We start from the raw sequence: 25,432 nt of genomic DNA on the forward strand, positions 1-25,432 counted from the left end.
AGTACTCAAGGAAAACCTAGACTCCTCTACTGATGGAGAATCCCCAACTTCAAACAAAGTATTGAGTGATGGAATAGATTGAATATAGAACATCCATAAAGAACAAGAGAAGCCCGCGTGTGTGTGTAAGAATCTAAAGGATAAGTCTTTGCAGTAAGAGAAGAATCCAAGAGGGGGTCCCTTCTAGGTCCAAGGACACAAAGTTGGAAGTGTGGGTACCTGTCATTTTGGTTGAGGCACCATGACTAAATACAGTGGTCTTCAGCTCCAGAGCATCATAAATATTACCTCACTAAAATCAGTAAAGCAGTGAAGGTCACAACAAACACTAGTTATCATAATGGCTAACATTTATGGAACTAGTGGGCCCATGATGAGAATTTTGGTTGTATTATCTAATACAATAAACCTACAATGTAAGGACCATTATTGTTCCCATTTTATAGATCAGGAAACTGAGGCACTGAGAGGCATCATTCGCCAAGGTGACATAGCCATTCAATAATAGAATCCAGACTCAAATGCAGTTCTGATTCCAGAGCTCGCACCCTAATACACAAGTTAAAACAAATCAGACCCACAGGCACTAACCCTCCTTCCAGGTTCAAATACTTTTCTAAAAGGACAGAAGGGCTCCTGACCCTGGGCATGCTCAGGAGAATGTCACCCTCTGTATAAACTGTTGTGGAACAAAGCTAAGAACAGCTGATCTGGAGAGATGAACCACATACTTTGGTTCTTGCCCTCTCTCTGCACAAAAAGAGGTATCTGAACCTAAGCAAGACCCTTAACATCTGCTTCAAGCTCCTGCTCTGTAAAATGGGAATAACTCAGCAGGAGCCATTTAACACAAGGTTGGTGAGAGGATAAGACCAAAAGAGAACATTCATGAAGCATTCCTCAGTGTTAAAATGCTATAGTGTCGGTTGACAAATATTTACATACTGTAATTTGGTTTCAAAGGCCTCTCTACATACAATAAATCAGAAATCACTTTCAAACCACCCATTTATTCAACATAAAACAGAAACCTAGAATTACCGACAGGGCATGACGTATACGTATTATAATGGGCTTAAATTACATGGTGATTTCTGCCCAACCCCATGTAACTCAGCAGGGGCTAGGCATTCCTGCACCCGTGGCTTTCTGATGTGCAGCTCAGCAGATGAGGGCTGTGGGGTGGCCCTTCTTGGGTGACATCTTGATGATGGCCCTGAGCATTTGTGAGACTGTCTCCAGAGGAGGCTCTAGGGTGCTTGCCGCATCAGTTCTTCCACAGGCTGATCCATAGCACTTTACAGTTTATAAAAACATTCAGTTTGCACAAGACCTTGTTTCTTTTTTTTGAGAGAGAGAGACAGAGAGAGAGAGAACGAATGGGGGAGGGGCAGAGAGAGGGAGACAGAATCCCAAGTAGGCTCTACACTGTCAGCACAGGGCCCAAGGAGGGGCTTAAACTCACAAACTGTGAGATCATGACCTGAGCTGAAATCAAGAGTCAGAACCTTAACTGACTGAGCCATCCAAGCGTGCGCAAGACCTTGTTTCAATTAATCCTTCCAACTACCCAAAGAAGCAGGCAGGACAAAGTGCACTAAGCCCACTTAAGGATAATTTACCCAGGAGAGGTTGACTTATCCAAGATGCCACCGGTGGAAGAGCTGGACTAACCCCAGTGCATGACTTTCCACTAAACTGTGTTTTGGGATTTCTTAACGATGCATTGAGCACCTAGCACATCAGCCACTGTGCCAGGTACACCTACTCATCGGCTTAGCCTCTGGAGAGGAGCTTGTTCAAACTTTCCCCCTCCCCCGCTCCATGCAATTAGTGAGTTTTAAGCATTGGAATTAAGAACCTGACTATTCAGTATGTCACACAGTAGAGCTAAGTGGCAGCACTGTAGCAGTTAGAGATATAGAGCCAGCCTGGCCTGAATCCCAGCCCAGACACCCACGGTCAACTGTTTCCTTATCTGTAAAACGGGGATAACAACTGTGCCAGTTCATAGGGTTTCAAGGACTGATTTAGTGCAGGTGTAGCACTTACAACGGTGCCTGTTACATAAGACCCCAATAAATATTAACTGTTACTTCCTTAGCATTGTGTTGAAAGGGGGAACAAGGGAAGGTTTAAAAACAAAGATCTCTTTAACCTCTTAGTGTCTCAAAGTTCTCATTTCATTTCACTTATTTCAAGACTCAGGCCCAGAAAAAGGAGCCCTCCCTCATTTAGGCAGAGCTCCAAACCCCTTGCTAAGTCTGCATACCACCCTCCCTGGTCTCACCTCTGCCTCCATCATCTCGACTCCATGTCCTTAGGGCTGGATTTGGGTCATGGCCTCCCTGTTGGTCTTCTTGCCTCTGCTCTCTCCTCTATCATTCTCTACTTTTTCTCAAATTAATTTTCCCCAAATAGTCACTTAACAAGCATTTTAACTGAGCACCTATTAACTGGGAGGCACTGTAGTGGATGCTGTGATGGGCTACCCAGATCCCCCTTTAGGAGTGAAGAACTTGCCCCAGCTGCTGCGTATTGACGGCAGAAAGTCCTCACTTGTCAGCCCCTGAGGAGGATTGCCTCAGCTGAAGAAAACCTTTCCGAAGGTCACGCCTCGTTCTGGTAGCACCTGGCATCTAAAGACTAATCACTCCGAAGAATAAAGGCTGAACCCATTGCCTCAGCTTAGGCCAACTCTGCAGGGCTATCCCAGCTCCAGAACGTGGGCTTGGCTGAGCCTTTCCTGGGCCTGCATCACTGCTCGGCTTCTCCCTCTGCTCAACTGATCTCAAGCTGCTTTCCAGGGAAGCCAACCTGTGACAGGCACAGGAGGTGCAAAGACGAGCAAGCCATGGCCTGGCCTTCAAGGATATCGAGGCAAACCAGAACTACGATCTTATCGGCATACAGCTTATAATGGGGGAAGCACACAGTGCCAATGAAGCCCACTTGGAAGAGGGCGGGGTTGAAGCAGAGTCCATCACCCCAGGTTTGAAAAACCCTCCCAGCCCTTCAGTCATCCAGTCTGCGGGCTCCCGCTGATGCAGAGTGACAGTGCTCTGATGCTGGCGGGGGTGTTGTTTGGTTTGCATCTGTGGATGGACCAGACCCAGGCCTAGGGAGCGGTTCCTAGTAAGATGTTCTGTATCCAAATGACACATCAGGCTGGGGCATGGCCAGGCAGGGTAAATGGTACCTTCTCTCCTATTCTGTGCTAAAATTTACCTGGAAAGCTTAGTAAAATGTCTAGGTCTAGCAAATCTCAAGACAGCAATATCACATTGGAATAAATGATTCTGTGACTGGCATCTTTGAGGGTCGTGTAGATTGGTGCAGACCCCCACTGCACCCTTGTCCACCGGCGACCAACCAGGTTGTCTGGGAAGGCACTGGTGAGTATGTAAGGCCAGCAGAAGCGGGGAGGCCAGCATTTCAAAGAAGGCCTTGCAGACTGAGGTCTTTCAACCCGGCTGGCTCTGGACTGCTTTAAAGGCCTGATGTCGGCAGGGCAGCTCCAGCATCAGTAGCTGTGGGAAGGACCAGCTTTCCAATGGCTGGGGTTAGATAGGGTCTCCACAGCATGGAAGGGTAGACTGCTGTATTGGGCCGTCTGGAGTGATCAAGGGCAGTCTTTTGGGTCACTTTTCCCTTTGCCCTGTGGAGTGGAGATGGCTGATTTTGCTGCCATTTTCCATCCCTGAAGACCACCATCTCCTGCCAACTCACCTCCCCTAACTTCCAGAAATTCACCATACACACTTATCCTGGGATCTTTCTCACCTCCTGCAATTCATTCATGCCGTCTTTCTCAAGTCCTGCAGCATAGACTTATATTGTCATATATAAAAGCTCTTCATTCACATTTCTTTCATGGAATCATAAACTGGAAGCCAGTCTGGAGGCCATCTAGTGCTGGCTTCTCCCTCAGAGCCCTTCTCCATAGCCTGGCAGGGCTGAACAGTCTCTAGGAACTCACTCCCAGAAAGCAGCCTATTTAAAAGTTTTCTTTCCTTTGAGCCCAAATTGGTCCACCTATGGACCCACTCAAGAGAAAAATTTCCTCTTTCCCCAAATAATAATAATAGTCTTCAAATCACAGACCGCTCACCCAAGAATTGCTTTCTGAGGGCTTATATGTTACGTGCTTGCCATCTAAACCTCACGACAACCCTATAAAGAAACCACGTAGGAAGGTGTTCGAAAAGGTTGTGATGTGCTGTGATTACCCAGCTAATACTAGTGGCCCCTTCTATTACTGGGGATGGAGCTGGGACTTGATTTCAGGCCCTACTCCAATGCCTTTGCTCTTTGTTCACAAAGCCACACCCAAAGAAGCAGACTCTGTGTCACAGAACCCTTCAGTTGCATTCTCACCGACTGAGAAATTGAGGACTCCTACAGGGATTCACAAATTAGTGAGGGGTGACGGGGCTGAGAGCCTGGCCAAAAAGGCAGGCACAGAAACTACACCACACGGCCCCCAAACTGGCACACCTGCAGGCCTGAGGGTGAGGAGTGTGGTGGGGACCATGAGAAGACCCTCGTGACTTCAATGGTACACAGAAGTGGCTGGAACACCTCTGGACTTCTAAGAGGGAGGGAGGCTGAGGAGGCTGGCTGACTAGTGGCCCTTTGGCCAGCTTCCTCAGTCTATCAGCACCTGCTGTGTAGTGAACAGAGCCTTCTTGATTTCATTCTCCTTTCCTCCAAAAGAGGCTCTTTCCCCCAGCTACCTACATACCACAACAGCCTCAGGGGGCTACAAATCTTAGGTTGACCCCTGTGACTACAATTTCCCATGAAGCCAGCAAGTTCCTTCTGTTGATTCTGGTTTCTCTGTTGTCTTTGAGGAAGGCAAGGTTCCTATTTTAGTGTCTTCTAACAATTACATATAGAAGTGGAGTCCTCAAGAAACAATATTTATAAGAGCTAGTACTCTGTTAAACAACTGCTCTCCTGAGATTCCTTGATTTAAAAACAAAGTGCTGTTTCTTCCCATTCGACCCCATTCTCAATTCCCTACTTCCCAGGCCCCCCCTACATGGTTCGAAGGAAAATAAAGAACATGAAGCCACCCAAGCAAAATGGGACAAAGATAGTTTCTCGGTTTCTCTTCAGCTCCAGCCGAGGATCAGAGAAGCAAGGTGAGCCTAAGTCAGAGACCACAGGAGTAAGCAGTTGACAAACCATGCTGGAGGCCAGGTTACACAATCAGTTCACTCCTCCAAGCAGTGGGACTGAGGCAGCACAAACCAAGCCCCCTTCTGCTGCAGCTGAGCCCAGGCTATAGGGAATAGTATACCCCAGTGATGTAATACATTGCCCTTCATTCCACCAGCTCAGGCCACCCAAAGTAAGGCAGGTGATCTCTGAGCCCCAGTGGCTTTAATGACACCTCCTTCCAGAGCAAGACTGGTGCTGCCATGGACCTGGCCATGTGACTGATATAAGTGTTACAGGAAAAGCCCAAACCTCAGAGCCCACGCCCCTTAACACTGGGCAAGTGCTGCAGCCCTGCCAATGAGCAGCAGAGATGAGGCCAGGGAGATGCAGGGGGACATTTAATTTACACAGCAGCCACTTGGGGCCCAGTCAGAGCTGGGGCAGTTGGGGGGATCTATAACCAGAGGGCACCCCCACCCCTTCCCTTGAAGACCAGTCCTCACAGACACTTAGACGGGGCTCCCTGGGTTATGCAGAGGATGCTCCAGTTCAAAGGAGATTTGGAAATAAGGCTGTCCCCAAAGTTGGGGGAAGTCCGTGGCCTGGAGATGGTTGCCTATATCGCAGCCCAGGGGTCTGAGAGACCAGTCCATGTCCTGGGCACAGTCCTCGGCCTGGTGACCCTAAAGGAAGCCCTCACGGCGGAACTGTTCCTGGAGAAGGGCGCGGTACTGGTCAAACCCCCCCTCGACCCGGGTGACGCCGCCGCCTTCGCACACCCACAACTCCCGGCACACCAACCGGATGAAGCGCTCATCGTGGGATACCAATATCACACCGCCCTGAAAGAGAGGAGACCAGGAGGCACTCAGGGGGGCCCTAAGGGGTGATGACACTTGGGGAGGAGCAGGCAGCATGAAGGCACACTCACCCTGAAATTGTTGAGAGCACGGCCCAGAGCCTCAATCGTCTCCATATCCAGGTGGTTTGTGGGTTCATCCAGAATGTAGAAGTTGGGGCTAGAAGGCAATACCCAGGAAGGTGGGTAGTTATTGGGGTTGGGAGAAAAATGAACCCTCTGATACGAAGGCAAGAGAAACATTTTCTACTTGGCTAGAGGGGTAGAGGGGTAGAGGGGTAGAGGGGTAGAGGGGTAGAGGGGAAGGCAAGAGCTCACCAGGGCATGGTCATCTGAGCAAAGGCTACCCGACTCTTCTGGCCCCCAGACAAGCTGGCAACAGGGCGCACGGCCAGTTCTCCAGAGATGCCATACCGGCCCAGCTGGTGACGATACTCCTCCTCAGGCCGCCCTGGAATAGGCCTCACCCCATCAAGTGGATTCTTGACCCAACTTTCTCTCTTCGCCCTCCCCTCAGCCCTACCTCCAAATGCCCATGTCCTTATACTTAGACTTGGGGCCCACTGCTCAGCACCCCACCCCAAGATGGGCCTAGTCGTAGGGGTCACCTCCTTTCCGGACTCAAATCCCTAAGGTACCGGGAAACTTGCGTGCCAGCAGTTCCACGGCACTGACATTCAGGTCCAGCTGCTCCACGTGGTGCTGGCTGAAATAGCCAATCTTCAGATTCCTACAGGCAGAAACAAAGGTGGAAAGAGGGGATGGAAGGCAATGACCATAAACGAGTGTAGCTACAGTGTATGAGCAGTTTGGAATTGGGGCCTTTACCTGTGAGCATGTCTGATGCCCCGGACAGGGGCCAGGTCCCCCATAAGCAGCTTCAGCATGGTAGACTTACCAGCACCATTCTCCCCAACCTGTAAAAAGAACCCCGAGAATGTTAAAGAGTGGACATGTGTGAGACACTGAAGGGAAGGAGATGAGAACTGGTTCTGACCAATGACTCCTTCAACAACGAAAAAAATATTAAGGAACTCTACAGAAAGATGAAACAACCAGTAAAGATATAAAGGGAACTGACACCTGAATACCTACTAAGTGCAGGGGATTTAATCCTGCCAATAACTGAGTGACGTAGGTGTTATCTCCACTTTGTAACCAAGCTAGCAACAGGCAGAGTCAAGACCTGAAATCTGATCTCTCTTCCATGTTCCATGGTTTGAGAAAACTCAGAGCTAAGACTAGTAAGATAAAGTCTTGTTCTAAGTATTCATAAAATACCACAACCAGGCTTCCTATCTCTGCAAGGAAGTATAGCAAAACCCTTGGCCCAGGCCAATCCCTGCTCCTGTATACCACTTCCCTTTGCAGCCAGATGATCTGGGCCAATCCACACCACGTGAAGGGGTGGCAGAGTCCCAGCTCACAGAACAGAGAAACAGCAACCATACCACACAAATGCGGGACTCGAGATCAGCAGAGACGGATAGACGGCTGAAGACGACATGCTTAGGATCATAGTAGAAATCCACCTCATCTAGTTGTAGAACTGGTGGTGAGAACTTCTCAAACCCATCAGGGAACCTACAGGAGGTGATGGTGAGGAACACAGAGGTGGCCGGAAACAAGAGCTCCCCACCAGCCCTTGGCCCAGCACTCACTTCATCACCACCTCCAACTCCTTGTCCACAGGTTTCAGCTCCGGTCTGAGGAGAGAGGGGGCAGGCAAACTAAATTTATGGCTTAAAAAAATGACTTTGTTCTTACAACACAAATAATAGATGTTCAGGGAAAACCTAGAAAAAACTCATAATTCTACCATCCAGACCCCATTCTTATTTTAGAGTACCTTCTTCCAGTTCACAATATCCCTTTCAGGAGATTTTTGGCCTTCCGGTTAATACATTGTGATAAATATTTCATGTCACAAAAACCTAAGCCTTTGATTTTAGACTTCCTTCCACCACCGGCACTTCTAGAAAGGTTGCTATTAGATTAACCCCCCAATGTTCAACGTTGTTAGTCATTAAAGAAATCCAAGTCAAAACCACAGTGAGCTGTCGCTCACACCCACTACGATGGCCAAAATTAAAAAGACAGATAATAAGTGTTGGCAAGGATGTGGAGAAATTGGAACCCTCATACATTGCTGGTAGAAATATAAAATGGTACAGCTGCTTTAGAAAACAGCTTGGCAGTTCCTCAAAAAGTTAAACATAGAATTATCTTGTAACCCAGCAATTCTACTCCGAGGCATATACCCAAGAGAATAGAAAACATATGTCCATACGAAAACTTGTACACAAATGTTTAGAGCACTGTTATTCATAAGAGCCAAAAAACAGAAACACTTCCAATAACCCTCAACTGATGAATCAATGAACAAAATGCTGTATATCCTTACCATGAAATATTACCTAGCCATTAAAAGGCAGGCAATACTGATAAATGCTACAACACGAATGAACCTCAAAAACATTACGTTAAGTGAAATAAGCCAGACACAAAATGTCACCTGTTACAGGATTTCATTTATATAAAATATCCAGAATAAGCAAATATATTAGAGACAGAAAAGAAATTAGTGGTTGCCTCGGACTGTGGGGACAACACTAATTTACAACAGCAGTGTAAAATTCTCTGCTTTCCTGTTGGAGAGGAGATTAAAGTTGGTTTCCAGAAAAGGGGGAGACCTAGAATGGGAAGGCAAGGGGTACCCTGCAAAATCAGGGAAAAAATTAAGGGAATAAGAGTCAGGGTCTAATCGAGGGCACTGTACTCACAGCTTCTCCAGCATCTTGAGTTTACTCTGCACTTGAGAAGCTCTGTTGGCGTTGTAGCGAAATCGGTCAATGAAAACCTGTGGGTGGATGAGTGCAGACACTGGTCAGGCTCCCTCATCCTTGAAAACTCTAATACCCATGGGCCCCTAGCCCTGTCTGCCCCCATACCTGGATATGCTGGCGATACTGCTGTTGTGCCTCATATTCACGCTGCTGGTTGAGCAGCCGCTCTTGCTTGCTCTTGATGAAGGTCTCAAAGTCTCCCCGGTAGCCATCTAGCCGCTGGCTATGCAGGTGGATGATGTCTGTGGCTATGGCATTCAGGAAGTTGCGGTCATGGGAGACAACCAGGATTGTAGAGGGCCATGTCTGAGGGGTCACAGGATGGCAGGCCCAGTTTGGGAGGGAAATCAACTTCCAGCACCCCCCACCTCCCCACCAGTGTCTTAGAGGCAGACCTTCCTTAGACCTACTCCAGCACCTATAGCCACTCACTTGCAGGTAATTCTCCAGCCACAGGATGGCCCTTACATCCAGCATGTTTGTGGGTTCTGGAAAAGTTGGGGAGGACACATTTGGGATTGAAGGGCTAGAGAACTTGGATGCTGCCATCCTTCCTCACCCCAAAGTCAGGGTGCCCATTTTAAACTCACCATCCAACAGCAGAAGATCTGGCCTATAGAAAAGAATGCAAGCCTTGAGGTTTTAGGTCAGCAGTTCACGACCTCCCATGAACCAAGGCCAATCCTCCACAGTATCCATGGGCCCCTTCAGGCCCAGGAGACTCACCTAGCAAACAGGGCCCGGGCCAGGGCCAGTCTCATCCTCCAACCACCTGAGAACTCCCTAAAGAAACACAGATCACATCAGCTGTAGGTGTTCACCAGGACAGGTAGAGACAGAGCCAACAGTGTTCATAACTAAGAATGGCAAGGGCCACTCACCGGGTGGGCTGCTGCTGCATTTTAGGGGTAAAGCCAAGCCCAGCAAGAATGACTGATGCCCTAGAAGTGAGGAAATTAAAGAACCCCGTTGGAACAGGTAACGAAATGGAAAGGTAAAATCTGAAGGAGGGAAGGGGAATTTTAAATACCTGGCAGGTGCCTTGTCGGCCTCAATCTCCTCCAGTTTGGCATATATTTCTGCCAACTGTGCAGCTTCTGAGCCCTCAGCCCTGGAGTGGGAATGGGAGGAAGAGCACTCAGCCTGAATGCAGATAGTCTTGGGGGAATGTCCTGCACCCTATGTAGCTGAAAAGCAGGTCACCGACTGCCTTGTTGCCAGGACAGGAATAGAGGATAGGAAGAACCTGCTCAAGACAGTGAGGGCAGTGGGCACTGTGGAAGGAACGGGGCTTTACAGCCCCACAGAGCCAAGTTCTAAGCTCTGCTGCTTACTAGGATGGGCATGCAAGTTATGGATTGTGGTAGTATGACAGGCACTCTGTGAAGAACTGTGGCTGCTGGTTATTACCTATTCTGGAGCCTTTACCTGCCAGTGGCAATCTGGGCGCTGAGCTCCCGCTCCCTCCGCAGAAGGTCCTCTCTCACGGTATCACTCTCTAGCACACTCTGAAGGGCAGGGGTGTCATCTCCAGCAACCTCCTGCTCCACGTGCAGCAGGGAAATGTGGGCTGGAACCCGCAGGCTCCGAGTGGCCAACATCTTCAGGAGTGTTGTCTTCCCCAGCCCATTTCGGCCCACCAGTCCATAGCGGCGGCCCCATGCCAGGTTCACATCTGCTCCAGCCAACAGTACCCTGCAGGGGTAGCAGGAAGAAAACAAAGGGTGCTGCTCTAGAAACAGGTATGCAGCAAGTTTAACAACACAAACCTAGTGTTATTTTAAGCCCCATTCCGTCTGTCCGAATTCTCCTTTAATTGGAAAAAGAAAAAAAAGTCACCCCCCACTGCCACTCCCTCACCTATCGCCAAAAGACACATCAAAGTTCTCAATTCGAACATCATAGGATTTGTTCTTGCCGGATGATTCCAACCGACTCTCCTTTCTGCTGCCTGCCTGGCTGGCTGATGCCTCCTCCAAGACTCTTTCAAAGGAAGAAATGGATGGCTTTTAGCACTCCCAGCCACCCTTCCATCCCAATAGAGACTGCTCTATTCTCTTCTCAGCCCTTCTTACTAAACTCACAGAGGGCTGCTGGTCTTGAGTGTGTCCTTCTCTGAGCGCTTCTCCTGCTTTGCCTTCAGTCGAGCCTCAGCCTTCTCTAGCTTCTTTGCATTCACTGTCTGAAGGTCCAAACACAACCATTTCAGCCTAGGTTGTAGCCTCAGAAACAACATCTTAAGTTACCCTGCTCTCAGGGAAAGACTTTATCAGCAATTCCCCAAAAAGATACTCCAGTATTTAAAGACAGTCAATGCTCACCCTCGCTCACCCTCAGCCCCCACCCTTTCTTTCCCATCCTCACCGAGGACTGTTCCCTCTTTAGCAGTCCTGGAAGTTTGGTGCCACAGTCTGTAAGCGATAAGAAAAGCAGTCACCTTCTCCCTGAGGGAAGGGAAACTAACATTTTGAGTAATTAATATGAATGAGACACAGACATAGACATTTAAAGAAAAGCCTTACAATCCCAGAAACAGCTGTCATCCCCCCACTTTTCAACAAAACAAAACCAAAAAACACCTTCCAGATTGACAATAGAGAGACTGAGGCAGATAAGCAACTCCTAAAAGGTCATGCAACTGGTTAGAAAAGTTACAAAATTGGGAAGTAAACCCAAGTCTGTCTAGTTCCAAGGCCCATATTCTTCCTACCCTACCTAAGAGTTTGGAGACCTGTCCAATCCTACTCCCTTCATCAATGGCCTCTTTTGCCCTCAGTAAAGACATTAACTAGCTTCTACAACCTTTTCCTGTGGAAAAGGGGTACCAGGAGTCCTGGGCTCCAGGGGACAGCGGGCTGGGTAGGGGGTGAAGACTGAGACAAGGGCAGAGGGCAGCTAGTTCAATCTTCCCTCACTCTCACCGTAGTTTTCTGTTATCTTTGACAACTGGATGGGGGCGTCTAGTAGCACCTGGCTGTTTCCCTGGGTCTGTGGCTCAGCCCTTGACGGTAGAAACAGAAAGCGCAGAATTAGGAGCTAAATAAAAAGCTCTACAACCATCAGACCTTCTTCCCTTACATCTCGTCTCCTCACCGTCCGCCCTCCTATCACGCCCCCACCCCGCATCCTGCCCCAAGATTCCCCCGCCCTGGCACTTACAGGCGCAGAGTGTTGTACATGCGCTGGCACACAGCCCTGATGCCCGCGTCATCCTTGCTGTCCCCGGACACCTCCTGCAACAGTTCCCCCACTGCTTCCACCAGGTCATCCACAGACTCGAAGTCCGCGCTGCCGCTGTGCAAGACGCCTTAGGCCGGGCGTGGCAGGTCGAGGAAGAGAGCGGGTACGGCAGACATACAAGCAGTTTTAGCCCCCGAACCACGGCCCCAGTCCGGGCTCCAGACCTAACCGGCTCTCGGGACAAGAGGTCACACAGAGGAGAGGCCTAGCAGCGGTCCCCGGCACTGCCCGCCCTTAGTCTTTCCCCTAATGACTTCCATTTCCGATTCCCCAGCGCGTTGATTCGGTTCTGCTCACCCGTCACGTAGTCGAAGACCTGTCCGTCAATTTCAGGGAACTCGCTCCGCAGGATTTCAGCGCAAGTCGCCATGTTCCAGTAGGGCTCCCGTCCGCGCAGGCGCCGTTAGACCTCAGCCAAGACCCGCCTCCGGCCGGTCTCCCAAAAGCTCACCCCTCCTCCCAAAGCGCATGCCTAGTAGTGACGTAAGAAAAGCGCAGAGCCCTCGGAATCCGGTGGACTAGGTGATGTGGGATGGAGGAACCGTGCGCAAGCGCCGCTCAGAGTCTACGCTAGAACTGCTCTCTCTGCGCTTGCGCAACGCCGTTTCCACTGAAAAATTAGCCACATGTGCGGTTCTCGCTGCCTTCTGGGAGGTGGAGCTACGGGAGGCGGCGGGGTAGGGTTCAGGGAAGCTCGCGGTTTATCTGGACTCGAGACACCGATGGTCCGGTGGGAGGGAACCTTCTGACAGACGAGGGGTTGATAATGTACGCGGGCCTCGCCCGAGTCTCTGCGTTCCCCTGAGGCGCGTCTACCGCAGCGCGCCCAGCCGGGTCCATTTTGGAGCCCACCGAGAGGTTTGCTGACTCACTCGTCCCCGAGCTTTCAGAAGTCCCTGCACAGTAATGTACAGCCCACAGGTTTTGTTCCGGTCCCCAGGTCCTACGGGCTTCTGGTATCAGCCCGGTGGCCAGCCCGCCCAGGACCAGCACTCCGTTCTCTCACCTGACAGCTCAGCAGTTCTACGCGAATTATTTTCACTCGGTCCTAACCTCACCACAGGGCACAAGCTCTCTCACCACCAAAGGGCAAGAAAACCAGATCGACAAAAGGCTGTGCAAATTCAATGGTATTTATTCCCTACCTACACCCAAAGCGTACTGCTCTGCATCAGGAAGCCCAGTAAATGACTGTAAAAAGCTACTTTCTCTCACTGATTTCCTCAGAAGTTAAGACTATTTCCCTCAAATGATGCTGCTTTACATTTAATGTGAATATTCTTCCAACCTGGCTCTAAAATTTTCACCTAAGATCCATCATCCTTTGCCATTGCAAAGGATCAGTCCTGCTATTTGAAGTTTAAAAGTTAAGCTCCTAGAGCTAACAACCATTTTATAGGCAATAGAGGGAAAGAGTAATTCGGGGGGGGGGGGGGGGGGACTACAAACTATGCTTTCTTCAACAACACTGCAAGAGCTGACAGAGAACCTGTGGTTTATATGATTTAAAAAGCATTCACTGACCACAATGTACCTTGTTTAGATCCTGATGCAAGTTGCAAAAAAAAAAAAAAAAAAAAAATACCACAGGACTCTTGGATTTTGAACACAGATCATGTTGATAAGAAACTGGCCATGAGTTGGTAACTTAAGTTGAATGAGGGTTCATTACATATATCTTGTTATTTCTCTTTATATTTGAAATTTTCTCTAATAGATTTAAAATGGCTGAAACCAAACAAGGGAAAACTGGTGAGGGCAGGTCTGCTCTTTTATCTGCCCCAATACACCAGCGGGTTATGGAATACTCCTCTTAAGGACTAGCTTATCACAAGATTCTCTGCAGAGGGGAAGTTACAGCAAGGAGGAGAATCCCTTTTGCCAGCCACTCACCACTGTTTGGGAAGCCTGGGTAATTGCGAAAAGGACAGAACTGAGGTCAGTTTCTCAAGATGGTGGGAAAAAACAAATGTAAACCTTGCTTAATCTCTGCTAATTAGAAAATACCTGTCTAAAGCTGGAGGTCAACTAGGGAAAGAATCTCTACCCTCAGGGAACTAGGACCAGGTGGAGCTGCTTGCCCTTGAGGTTGTGTTCTGAGAAAGGAGGCCTTGGGCTGACACCAGTCAGGATAAGGGCTTGGATCACCTCAAGGGGGCCCAGAACCTTAAGAGAGCTCAGAATATAAAATTCTACTCAACTCACAGTATGCGGTGTTAAGATTTGGGAAGAGCAATCCCATCAGTTCCCCTCCCCGTGTAGCTCCAGCACCACCAACACTTAGCATCTCCGCTCTACAGAGTTTATTGGGTTTATAACTGGACAAAGTCACACGTGTACAAAATGAAGCTCACACTATCCCAAAGCAGAGTAGGGACTGAGGGCTGGGAATCCATTACTGGCCTTTGGGGGAGCTCCGAGGTGAGGGGCAGCCAACCCTCCCACTCCAGAGAGATGTGGCCACAGGGGAGGGGAGGAGAGGGAGCCCACCTGGCTTTGGTCACAGAACACAGAGCCTGGCATTGGGCCAGGGCACACAGATGGATGGTGGAGTAGGAGCCCCAGAAACCACCCTGCCCAGGGAGCCCAGGGACTGCTCCACCAGTCCCGCTCACGATGTGGTTGGTCCAGACCTAGACTCAGGGGCTGGTGCAAAGGGAAGGCAGCAAAGCAGGAGGGAGGAGACGCTGACGTGTGGTGGCCCGGGGGCACCCAGACCTGTGGAAGAAGGTGGGTGGGGAGGCAGGCTAGCTGCTACTAGGCAGCTAGCAGCGGGTCTCATAAATGCCACTGCGGCCAATGTAGCGCACCCATTTGATGACATCATGGTCGCTGTAGTTCAGCTTCGGTTCAAACACCTTCAAGTAACGCACCTTGAGGCCAGAGGGGGCAAATGGCACCTGGGCAAGGGATAGCTCCAGTTAGGAATTTGGTCTTCCTCTCACAGCTGCTCTCCTCTGGGAAGTTCTGTAGCTCTGCCCTACTTCATCTCTCTCTACTACAGGTGTCTGAATGATCGGAGTCTGAAAGAAGCTAGGGGAAGCTTAAGAAGGATCTTAAAAGGTTTCTAAAGAAGAAAGCATATCCAAGCGTAACTAACAATCACTTGGGTTGGAAATCAGGCCCTGCCTGTGGTAACTCAAATCAATTCCTTTAATTAGCAGGAGGCAGCAACCAAAGACCCACCTTAAAACACACTTATTCTGCTCAATATTATGGGCTTAAAAAATAAGGTGGAGAAAATTATATGTCTAACATGTGCAAAGCAATGCCAGACCAGTCTCCTGTGTGTAAATAAACTTTGGGTCTTATCTGGTAGTCAAACAATCTAAATTTTTCCAAAAAATTGTTTTATGACAAACTTTACAAGTCACAGATTTTTTTTTTGTCAGTGTGAGTAGTAATTTCTAGTAAGAGGCCTGAAGGGGGAGGAAATGGGTCTTTGAATTATAAAAGTCACTTTCCCCTCTCTGGGTCTCATCTGCAGGTCGCAAGGTGCAGAAGGTGACCTGGACGATCCTAAGATCTTTATTAGCATACCCTCTGCAGTGGCTCTAGGTTCCCCCCTTGCCATACCTCAAAGTTCATGGAAATGGGAGGTCGAGCCCATTTCTTCTTGTCATTGGTGGGCAGAAGCTCAATCTCTGCGCTGATCTGTGATTCCTTCATGCCTGCCATACGCTTGATCCTAGGAACAGAGGGGCAATGAGCAGCAAGTGCCCCTGATAGCTTGGAGGAGTTTCAAGGTGGACGGTGTCCTTTCTGGAGGGGTGGGGGGAACGGAACAGAGGAACTTGTGGGAAGTGCTAGGACAGGAAATGTGGTAAGGGCCCTGGCAATCACTTGCTATGGAATCTTGGGTCTGCTATTCCTTTAGCACTGTGGGCTGCAATTTCAGCCTAAATACACAAGCATGCTATCCCTTGCTATTTCACAGAGATGTTACAAGGGCAAATAGGGAAATGTTGAGGCATTTTGATAACTAAATGCACGCATGCACCCAAGTGCAGGCATGTGCATACTCACACAGAGGTATATGGATGACAGCATAAGCAGAGGCTCCTGGAGAAGCAGACAGGCACCACCCCCCCATCCTTGCAACACACACACACACACACACACACACACACACACACCACTCACACTCAAGAGGATGAAGGTAAGACTTAAGGGAGTACACCAAAGCATCTTAAGCCCTGCAGTGACCTTGTGAAGGAGACTCACTTCCACACGATGGCGTTCTCGCTGGCCTTGTATTTGGCCTTCCCCTTCATGCAGATCACCTGTACCCCGCTTGTGTTCAGTGGGGTTGGGATCCTCACCTAGAAGTGATATACCTGTCAGAGAGCTCTGTCAAGCCCCGACATCAGCTGCTTTTATCTGGAGACAGTGTTTCCTCCTCCCCAAGTCCCTTGTTCTCACCTCAATCTTCTGAGCCAGTAATGAGGGCTTGAAATTGGACTTGATAACCACCTTGACCTCCAGCTTGGTGCGTCCCACTTCCCGCACTAGCGGGATCACCCGGAAAGGAAGGATGATGTCCTTGGTGGTGCGATACCTTTAGGGGTGGGGAGTAAGGTTGGCACAGCAGAGCCTGTCCTCCTCCCTCTCCCCACTCTCTGCCAGCAGCATTCCCTGCCTCCTCACACCCCAATGGTACCTCATGAGCTCAAACTCTCCATCTGGTGGGATGAAGCTAATGCTGCGTTCAGAGTCAAACTTGCTGAGTCGCACACACTGGTGGAAGGTACAGTCATCGATGGCAATTGATTGCTTCCCACTGTGAGCAGGGGCAGAAGGTCTCCTCGTTGGTACAGGAGAGTGGCAAGAGAGAGTTGGGCTGGGAATCTATCCCACCCCCAAAGGCTGCCACATCCTGAGTGAAGCTTGCACTACAGACTGTGGAAGGCTACCAGAATATAGCTTTTTGACTCAGGGGTCCCTGCTGCCAATTTAGGGATGAGTGGGAGCTTTGCAAATTCACCGTTTCTGGAGAACTCCGGTGCTTGGGACCCAGAGGTTTTAGGCACACTGGCCAGAAGCCATCAGTATGTTATAGAAAAATCTTAGTTCTGGGGAATCAAACAAAGGGGACTACTCTTTAAGTATGATGACTACAATCCCCTCATCTCTCTTAAGCACAGATGTCAAGAGCTTGGAAAAATGGTATCTAGAAAGGAACCTGTGATTCACCAGACCCTGCTCAGCCCTTCGAGGTCCACCCTCTCCCACCAGCAACCCTGCCCCAGGCACCTTTTACTTGTTTCATCAGCTGTGCCTTTGCCCTGTTTCTCAATGACAATCTTGTCATTCATCCCAAACTTGCACTCGGGCATGCCACTCAGGTAGCTCTTCATCACCACCCGGCCTGACACATGGGCACTCAGCACCTGCCCTGGTGATAGATAAATGGGAACATCTGAGTCAGGATGAGGATCCTGCCCTGGTCCTGCCCCTCCAGCTTCATCTCGAGAGGGCTCTCACCCTGTGGGGACATGAGAAGGTTCACACTCTCTAGCACATCCAAGAAGAGCTCATTCCGGCGATACTTGATGCCCTCCCGCCGCCAGCCAATCTGCCCGGTCACCTGGCTGGTGATCTGGGACTGCTCTTCTTTTGTCTACACGGGGGACAGAGACAACATAATGACTTCATTCCTCTCTACCTTCAATCATCCTGTTTCTATCCCCACTCTACCCTCATTCCCCCTGCCTTCTGGTCCCCACCCTGTAACTCATCTTCCCCATAAGCTCCATGCTGCACGGCCTGAAGAAAACTGGAACAAAGCTGTAAAGATGGAAGCTAAGGGAACAGCTTACCTGATGCTGGAGGCCAAAGGGCCAATGTGATGCCCACAGGAAGCAGTAGGGGAGCACAGACGGGAAGAGGCAGGCAGAAAAGAAGGAGAAGGCAGCTATAAGGCCTGGATCCTAGAGGAGGGCCCACACTCTCTCCTCCTGAGGAACACCAGGCCTCCAGAGCAGCCCACACCCTCCCTTCCCTCAGTGCAGAAGGAAACTGCTTGAACTATATTCCCAGAAACAGAGATGCTGAGTTGGCTGCTCCTTGGGTGGAGGGCCACACACAGCAAAATAGGCCTGCAATCATGGCAGAGGGCTCAGGCCAGCACTTCCTGTCAGAGGTGGTGCTTGAGTCAGCCGGGACAGAGCTCAGGGGGCTTAAGGAGGATGGGCCCCACCCTGGCTGTGGCTGTACAACTGAGTACCTGGCTCTTGATACCCTGCTGAGTGATGAAGGTTTTCAGTGCTCCTGTCTCTGAATTCTGTGGATAGCCAAAGTCCAGGATCTCTGCAAAAGGAAGGGATCCATCAGCCCCTGGAAAAAGCTGAAGGTTTCTTTAGTCTAATCCCTCCCCTGGCCTGGACATAGCTGGCCAGGACAGCTCCAGAAGAGTGTGGGATCATCTACAGCACTGTCCTCTTGCTTTGTAGCATTTACTCCGGGATTTGTGCTTCATAAGAAAACATAATTAAATGTCAGTTTTTTTCACAGAGAAAATCAGCAGAAGACTCTTATGGCCAGTGAATGAGAGATCAGGAAGTGCTGAGTCCTTAGAAAACAGACAGACATTGGGAAGGTGGAAAGACTCTGTTCCCTTAAATCATACTCTACAGAGGAAGAGAGATAATGTAACCCTAGAAGCTGGTAGTAGCTCACCCTCCTCCAGGCTCTGAGGCAGCTATTGAGATAGAAAGCTGGAAGGACAGTCAGGGAACTAAGGCCCAAACCACAAAGGTGAAAGGGAAATGTGCTTAACTGTAGGAGGCCCAGCTACCAAGCCCCACAGTTAGGTTCTTATCCCCCTGAAAGATGTTTTGGTCCTCTGCCCCCTCTCCCACCTCTACTTGCTGGCCTTCAGGGCTCAAAAGACTAAACAGTCAGAAAAGTTCAGAAGGCACTGGAGGGAACCTCACACCTGCTCCTACCTCCAGGCCAGTCCCCATCAGGTTCAGCCCCACCCTAGGCCCACCGCCCTGCCAGCCTCACCATCCAGTAGCTCATATATGAGCACAAAATTGTTCTTGATGTTCTCCTCGCTGATCTTGCCAAAGTAGGCAGCCATTACGTCACACATCTTATAGAGGAATTCGAAGACCATGGCAGCATTGACATTCTGCTTGGTGACAGCTGCCAACCAGATGTTGGACCGCTTAACATGGAAGAAACTGGTGCGAGCGATGTTGGTGACAGGGCTGCGCACCTGCTGCCGGGCGTGGATAACATTGACCCGAAAGGCATCCACTGCATTCCTCCTGAGGGAAAAGGGTACACAGGGGCTGCTCAGCACCCAGGCAAACCTCACTCCACAGGGATCAACCACAGCTGCTAACAACTCCCCCCTCCCTACTCCCCCCTTCACTGCTTAAGTCTGGCATGTACTCTGAAGCCAACTGCCTAAACCACTGGGGCAGTTCCCTGTGACTCCCAGCGGAGGCACAAGGGTAGGGTCAGAGCTGGGCTAGTGTCTGAAGGCCATCAGAGACAGGGAAGTCAAGTGGCAATGACAGGAGGATAGATGTAGCGTTAATAAAGTGAGATCCATCAGGCTTAAGGAGGTATGCTCCTAACTCCCAGGCTTGGCCCCAATTTCCCAGCTGCAACCTCTCTAGCTTCTCAGTAAGCTCCAGGCCCAAATGAAAGAGAGACTCTGCTTCTTTCCCAGTCTTCCCACTTGTGATTCCACCGGTTAGACAAAGTCAGCATGACTTCAGAGAAGGCTCTGATCTACCGAGGAGAAAGGACCGAGGGGCCATGGAGCTGGGCCATTCATTCCTGTCCAGGATCCAATTCCAGGGCATGTTTAGGGAATGAAAACAGATGAAGAAAACAATGATGGGGGGGCAGGGCCCCCCACCCACCTGTGCCTGGGCGGCAGCTTGATAGGCTGCTTACCTATTGCTACGGCAGCCAATGAGATGGGATGAGAGAAATGACGCCAGCAAGAAAAGGAGAGTGACAGCAACGAGAGAGAGGATTAGACACACAACACACTGGGGGTGGGCAGCACACACCATGAGGTGGAAGCAGACAAGCAACAGGCAAGGGGTGGAGAGCATAGCAAGGCATGCAAGACAGTATGTGCCCTAGCTTAAGCAGGTCCATCCATGGCAGGAGGGGGGTGCCTATGGGTACAGCCAGCCAGGTTCAGGCAAGCCAGGCATTGCCACAACTCTAGCTCATGCCCCACCACCAGTCAGTGGACAAACAGCCACAAAGGCCAGGCCAGCCCACTAGCCAGGGAGCTGGGAGGCAAGGAGCTAAGGCTCTGCAGCAGGCCCATTCTGTAACTCTCTATCCTAAGCTCTTAGAGGAAGAAAAACAGGGCAGCGGGAACCAGAGAAGCCTAATCTCATTAGAGTTGCTGAGGCTAGGACAAGTGCCCTCACTCAGGAAAGAACAGTGGCGTGCAGGGTGAGGCAGAATGAGAAGGCAGGCTGTGCTTCCTCGTTAAGGTCTGAGGGACCCAGAACAAGAAGCTATTCCACATCTACTCTGATAGGCCAGAAAGGGCCACATGGCTTCCCTGCCTTTCCTTCAGTGACCCAGAGAGTGCTCCAGGCTTGCTCACAACCTCTCTTCCAGGGGTAGCCCAGAGGAACTGAAAATGGCTGAGTCAGCAGCCTGCCTCCTCCTGAGAAAGGGAGTGGGAGAGGATTTGGCAGCCTGGAGAGGCTTTCAAGAGAATCCAGTGAAGGCTCTCAACAAGAGAATGGCTTTTGAGAGCAAGACTTAGATGGCCTAGTACCTCTAGCCTGGCCACTAACTCCATCCCCTGGAGAAATATCTCCCTCTTCCTCAAAGGAGGAATCAATCTGCCAGGGCAAAAGCACTCAACTCGAGCAACTAGGTCTGTCACTAAGGAAAGGAGAAGGCAGGAAGGGCAAAAGTTCCTAAGACTGCAGGGGCCACACTATTCCACAGGTCCTGCCTATCAGGCAGTAACTGTCTATCAGGCCAATACCACCAGACCTAATGGGAACCAGGTTGTATTAGCTGAGCTTCTAGGATGCAGCAAGGGAAGGGGGTGGCCCAAGTCAGGTCTCTGGTAGCAACAGACCTGGTCCTGCATGCTGGGGAGGAAGGATAAGGGGTGGGGGCACAGCTGGCTCAGCCAGGGGACTCACCCGATGTCATCTCGGTAGACCCGGGAGATTAGCACCTCCCCCTTGTGATTATAGATGAATAAGCCTCCTATCATGGCGGCAGCTCAGTCTCCAAGGCCCATCGCTCTGAGAACAGACCTAGGACAGGCGGAGGCAGGGTAAGGGAAGGCCTCAGAACCTCTGCCAACATCCCCAGTTGGGGCTGTGCAGGTCACTGGCTCGGCTTTTTTTCCTGACTCAACCCTCCAGAAGTGACCCTGCAGTCCTCCCAGGCATGCCCCTCCCCTTAGCCAGGCTCCAGTTCCTGTTTATCTCACACTGGAAAGGAGAAAGAAATGGAGAAGGACTTGGGCCCAGGATTCTAAGGCCATTTTGACCCTCCCTTTTCTGGGGCTGAGCCCAGAAAGCAGCCCCCTCCCCCTCTTCACAGTGCTGAACTCAGCAAGGATCCTTTTTGGCCCCTTCCTGTGCAGACTCTCACTCAGACTGTAGCCGGTGAGTCACCATGAAGGCCTGCCTGCGGCTGCAGGAATGGCGGTAGGAATTACCTCCACTTGGTTCAGGCCTGGGGCCCTCAGGCACAGCTTTAGGAAGACCGGGTCTCTCAGGCTCCACTACCCTTCTGAGAAGGCAGTAGGGCCTGACCTGTGGCTCTCTAATTCACAGAAATCTAAACATTCCAGGAAAGGGTATGCAGGGTGTGGGGAGGAGAGAAAGGGAGGCCTTAGGCCCTGACATGGACCCAGGAGTGTGGTTCCAACCAATCCCAGGCAGTCAGATAAGCAGGCAAAAGAGCAGAGAGAAAGGCCCCAGCCCTGGCAGACTACACTTTAATGACCCAAGCTCTTATTAGTTATTTTTAACTATCTCCCTTTTAAAAAGGGAGGCTCCCTCTCAGCTCCCAAATGCAATAAAAATAAGGGGGTGGGAATATAGGTTCATAAAACAATGAGATCGATCTGGCTGAAATTCTATGATTCCAGACCCCATGACATAACTGATTTCTGGCCTGAGTACCTATAAGCAAGGGGCAGAATATATGAATTATCCAAATTATCTGGGTCAAACTAATTTAGACTGTTTGCAAGGAGAAAAAGGGTTAATTTAGTTCTAGATTTCCTGAATTAGCTCTGGTATTAATTTTCACAGGGTGGAGGGAGTTTAGCAGAGTTTTCTAGACTGGAAAATAAAGCGGATTACTGCGGCCACCAGGGTCTCCCAAACTCAGTGAGAGGTCTCTCAAGGTGGTGGTGGACACATTCCATCCCTCAGTCCAAAGAGGCTGGGAGAAGAAATGCAAAATGGAGTTTAGAGCCCTGGGCAAAGATGCAAGTTCACACAGTGGTAGGGACCTTAGGGCACCAGGGCAGCTGAGGTGGGGCCCAGGACAGGAATGGAATAATGAGTTAAGGGGAAAGAAAGACTGGCAGAAACAGCCAGGCAGTCTACTCAGGTGAGCCTGGAGCAGCAAAAGGGATGGTGGGGGCATCTGGGGGAAGAAGTTTCCAGTGTGGCAAAGGTCAAGGCTCTGAAGAAGAAAAACAGCAGTGAGAGACTGACAGTAGTGAATAAAGGAAAGCTGGGGCGACAGAACCTGCTTTGGAGTTCAAGTGCAGAGGCATGAGGGGCTGATGGGTTTTTCGGCCTGGGGAGGAAGACATCGCGGAAAAAAATATGGCTCCACGGGGGTGCGGGGGCTGTCACAGGTCTGAGAAAAAAGAGCCGCGGGGTGTCACTCAACTGGGGGGAGGGGGTGCCGCAGGGTGGGAGACTTGTCACAGTCCAAGAAGAAGCCCACAAGGGGGTGTCACTGTCCTAGGAGATGGGGGAATTGTCCTTGCGTTGAGAGGAGGCGCCAAGGGGCAGGGAGGTTGTCACGATCCCGGGGAGGGGGTCGCCGCGCGGAGTCCCCGCTCTGGAAGGATTCCAGTAAGTATCCCCCTCACGGGAAGCTCCGGACGGGTCAGGTGGAGGGCGCCGCTCCCAGCCTGTCCTGCAACCGCGCCCCAGGCGCCCCCGCCCAGCCGTCAGCTCCCTCCCGATCTGAAGGCTGAGGCCACTCCCGGGTGTGGGCAGCTTTCCGCGTAGCGTAGTGCAGGGAAGGGCAAAGCTGGGCAGCGGGGTAGGCATCCTCCCTTACCCTTAGCCAGATCCCCGGCTCACCTGGTGTCCGCGGCCCCCTTCTCAGCCTGCCCGGCCACTCTCCAGATCCCAAGATGTCCGCCCGCCCCCTGCTCGCCTGCCCGCTGCCTCGGCTTTCACTGCAGTGCCGCGGCCCCGCCCCAACCACAGTTGCGCTTGCGCGTTGGAAGACCGTGCCGACTACAAATCCCGTCAAAGCTCTCCTCCTTCTTGCTTACAATTTTAAGCTTCCTAGGTTTAACAAAACTACAACGACCGACTGCCTTCGGCGGGGTAGGAGTGCCTTGGGGAGGGATAGGAGAGGCCTTATTCAGCCCTACACGAAATACACATCCCATCATACGCTGCTCCACTCCCTTCATTTTCCCCACTGAGCATTCTGGGAATTGTAGTCTGGAATCCCTCCTGTTCCTATTTCAGTGTTTATGGAGAGCCTCTGAGGATTAATGCCATTTGTTGAAGCCCATCTGTTAAGCCTCAGATTGCTGTAGGCCTTTTCTGTCTCCGGAGTCCGAGGACTGGCTGTGTTCAATTCACACACACACACACACACACACACACACACACACACACACACGACTTGGCGGAAGTATTTGTCTGAATTCACTGCTTTCTAACACCACCTCTGATTCTCCCAAGATTCTTTCATCAAATATTTGTACTAGACTTGAGCCTTTTCCCAGGGATCAAGACCCAAGGAAAAGGGTAGGGAGCGAGGAGGCAAATACTTGTAAGAAACTAGCCAAAGCTTTTCAAGAATGTTTGTTCTATCCCAGCTATGCACACCTATGTGACCCCTCAAGGCCAGGACCTGTGTGCTTTCTAGTGACCGACATATATGTTGCTTAAAAAAACGTTGGCAAGTTTAATTTAATTGGACATGGAATTTGAAATGCCCTCTCTGAAGAGTTAATCCTCACATCCAAGCTGAGAAGAAGAGACAGAGCCAACCCTCAAAAATGAAAGGCCTTCTTGGCTTTCGCAGGACCTAAATAAAATCTGTTAGCTCTTCTCAACAGGGAGAGATACCCTGCTGCCTTCCCTGTAGCTGAGCCTATTATGGGAAGAAGGGCAAAAAAGGGCAAACCTGGTTGCAAACCCTATTATCCCTAGCATTGTCCTGCTAGAAGTCAGGATGTGGCAGGATGAAGATCTAGCCTCCCTCAAACCGTGGTCACAGTCTGAACCTCTTAAATGATCAAATATGGGCATTTCTAACTCTTGAACCAGCACTCAAGGCTTCACTGCTACCTTTCCAAAAGCTCTATCTTCAATACATGCCCTACCAATTTAGAGTAAATAATAATAATAATAATAATAATAATAATAATAGCTACCATTTATTGAGCACCTATTCTACTATGTGCCAGGCACTGTGCTAGGCACTTTTCGTACAATATCTAATTTAAATCCTCACAACAACCCTGTGAGGTAGGTATTATTATCATCATTTTACATGAGGGAATTGAGGCTCAGAGAGATTAAATAACTCTCTTATCATGAAACCAAAAAGTAGTAGAGCTGGGATTCAAACCCAGAACAATCTGACTCCAAATCCCATGCTCCTGTGAATTAGAGTAGAGGCAGAGGGGAAAGGAAGGACCATATTCAAGAAAGATTGCTGGGGTGTAATGGATATGATATGCTGACTAGAAAGATGGGGGAAGAATTTAAGCCCATAACTGTTCCTAGCTGGTTAGCCTACATACAGTGTGATGAAGATAACCAGGATTGGAATTCAGGAGGAACACACTTGATGGGGGAATGAGTTGAGTCCATATGGATATGTCCATGGTGATGTCCAGTGGGTGATGATACAGATCCAAAATTTGGAGGGAAGTTGGGGCTGAAGATACATATTTTAGAATCACCGGCATATCAATGGCAATTGAGGACATCAGTATAGGTGACACCATTTGGCGAGTAAATATAGAGGAAAGAGAAGTGAACCAAAGAACACAAGGAGCACCAATATTGAAGGCATGAGCAATACTGGAGGAATTCTCAAGGGAGTTGAACATGGCAGAGTCAGAAAAGTTAAAGAAGCATAGGAG

The 25,432-nt window shown here is 50.1% G+C and overlaps 2 protein-coding genes and 1 long non-coding RNA gene across 4 annotated transcripts; 1 reads left to right on the forward strand and 2 right to left on the reverse strand.

Annotated features, from left to right (window-relative positions):
- Positions 1-1,460: 1,460 nt before the first annotated feature.
- On the reverse strand, positions 1,461-12,572 carry ABCF3 (ATP binding cassette subfamily F member 3). The gene is made up of 21 exons (XM_042954936.1): positions 12,409-12,572; positions 12,031-12,178; positions 11,793-11,872; positions 11,236-11,282; positions 10,956-11,053; positions 10,732-10,854; positions 10,300-10,566; positions 9,902-9,982; positions 9,753-9,812; positions 9,598-9,654; positions 9,462-9,484; positions 9,304-9,359; positions 8,977-9,177; positions 8,809-8,885; positions 7,687-7,731; positions 7,477-7,609; positions 6,854-6,942; positions 6,664-6,755; positions 6,344-6,476; positions 6,098-6,185; positions 1,461-6,008 (listed from the first exon to the last, which is right to left on the reverse strand). The coding sequence occupies exons 1-21, from the start codon at positions 12,479-12,481 to the stop codon at positions 5,850-5,852; spliced, it is 2,130 nt and encodes a 709-aa protein (XP_042810870.1). The 5' UTR covers positions 12,482-12,572; the 3' UTR covers positions 1,461-5,849.
- Positions 12,573-12,631: 59 nt separating this feature from the next.
- LOC122229632 lies at positions 12,632-13,905 on the forward strand. Its single transcript, XR_006207083.1, has 3 exons — positions 12,632-12,765; positions 13,052-13,241; positions 13,829-13,905. It is a non-coding gene; the product is annotated as an uncharacterized LOC122229632 (long non-coding RNA).
- A 494-nt stretch (positions 13,906-14,399) lies between these two features.
- Positions 14,400-23,522, reverse strand: AP2M1 (adaptor related protein complex 2 subunit mu 1). 2 transcript variants are annotated; one of them, XM_042954937.1, is made up of 12 exons: positions 23,400-23,520; positions 21,258-21,374; positions 19,120-19,385; positions 18,338-18,420; positions 17,931-17,936; positions 17,596-17,731; positions 17,365-17,506; positions 16,772-16,891; positions 16,534-16,669; positions 16,336-16,433; positions 15,688-15,799; positions 14,400-15,011 (listed from the first exon to the last, which is right to left on the reverse strand). In XM_042954937.1, the coding sequence occupies exons 2-12, from the start codon at positions 21,329-21,331 to the stop codon at positions 14,877-14,879; spliced, it is 1,308 nt and encodes a 435-aa protein (XP_042810871.1). In that variant the 5' UTR covers positions 21,332-21,374; positions 23,400-23,520; the 3' UTR covers positions 14,400-14,876. The 2 variants fall into 2 exon arrangements, with proteins under 2 accessions (XP_042810871.1, XP_042810872.1); XM_042954938.1 differs by lacking the exon at positions 17,931-17,936 and having other exon boundaries at positions 23,400-23,522.
- Positions 23,523-25,432: the final 1,910 nt, after the last annotated feature.

This window comes from Panthera leo, chromosome C2, assembly GCF_018350215.1.
Source record: "Panthera leo isolate Ple1 chromosome C2, P.leo_Ple1_pat1.1, whole genome shotgun sequence".
Lineage (NCBI taxonomy): Eukaryota > Metazoa > Chordata > Mammalia > Carnivora > Felidae > Panthera > Panthera leo.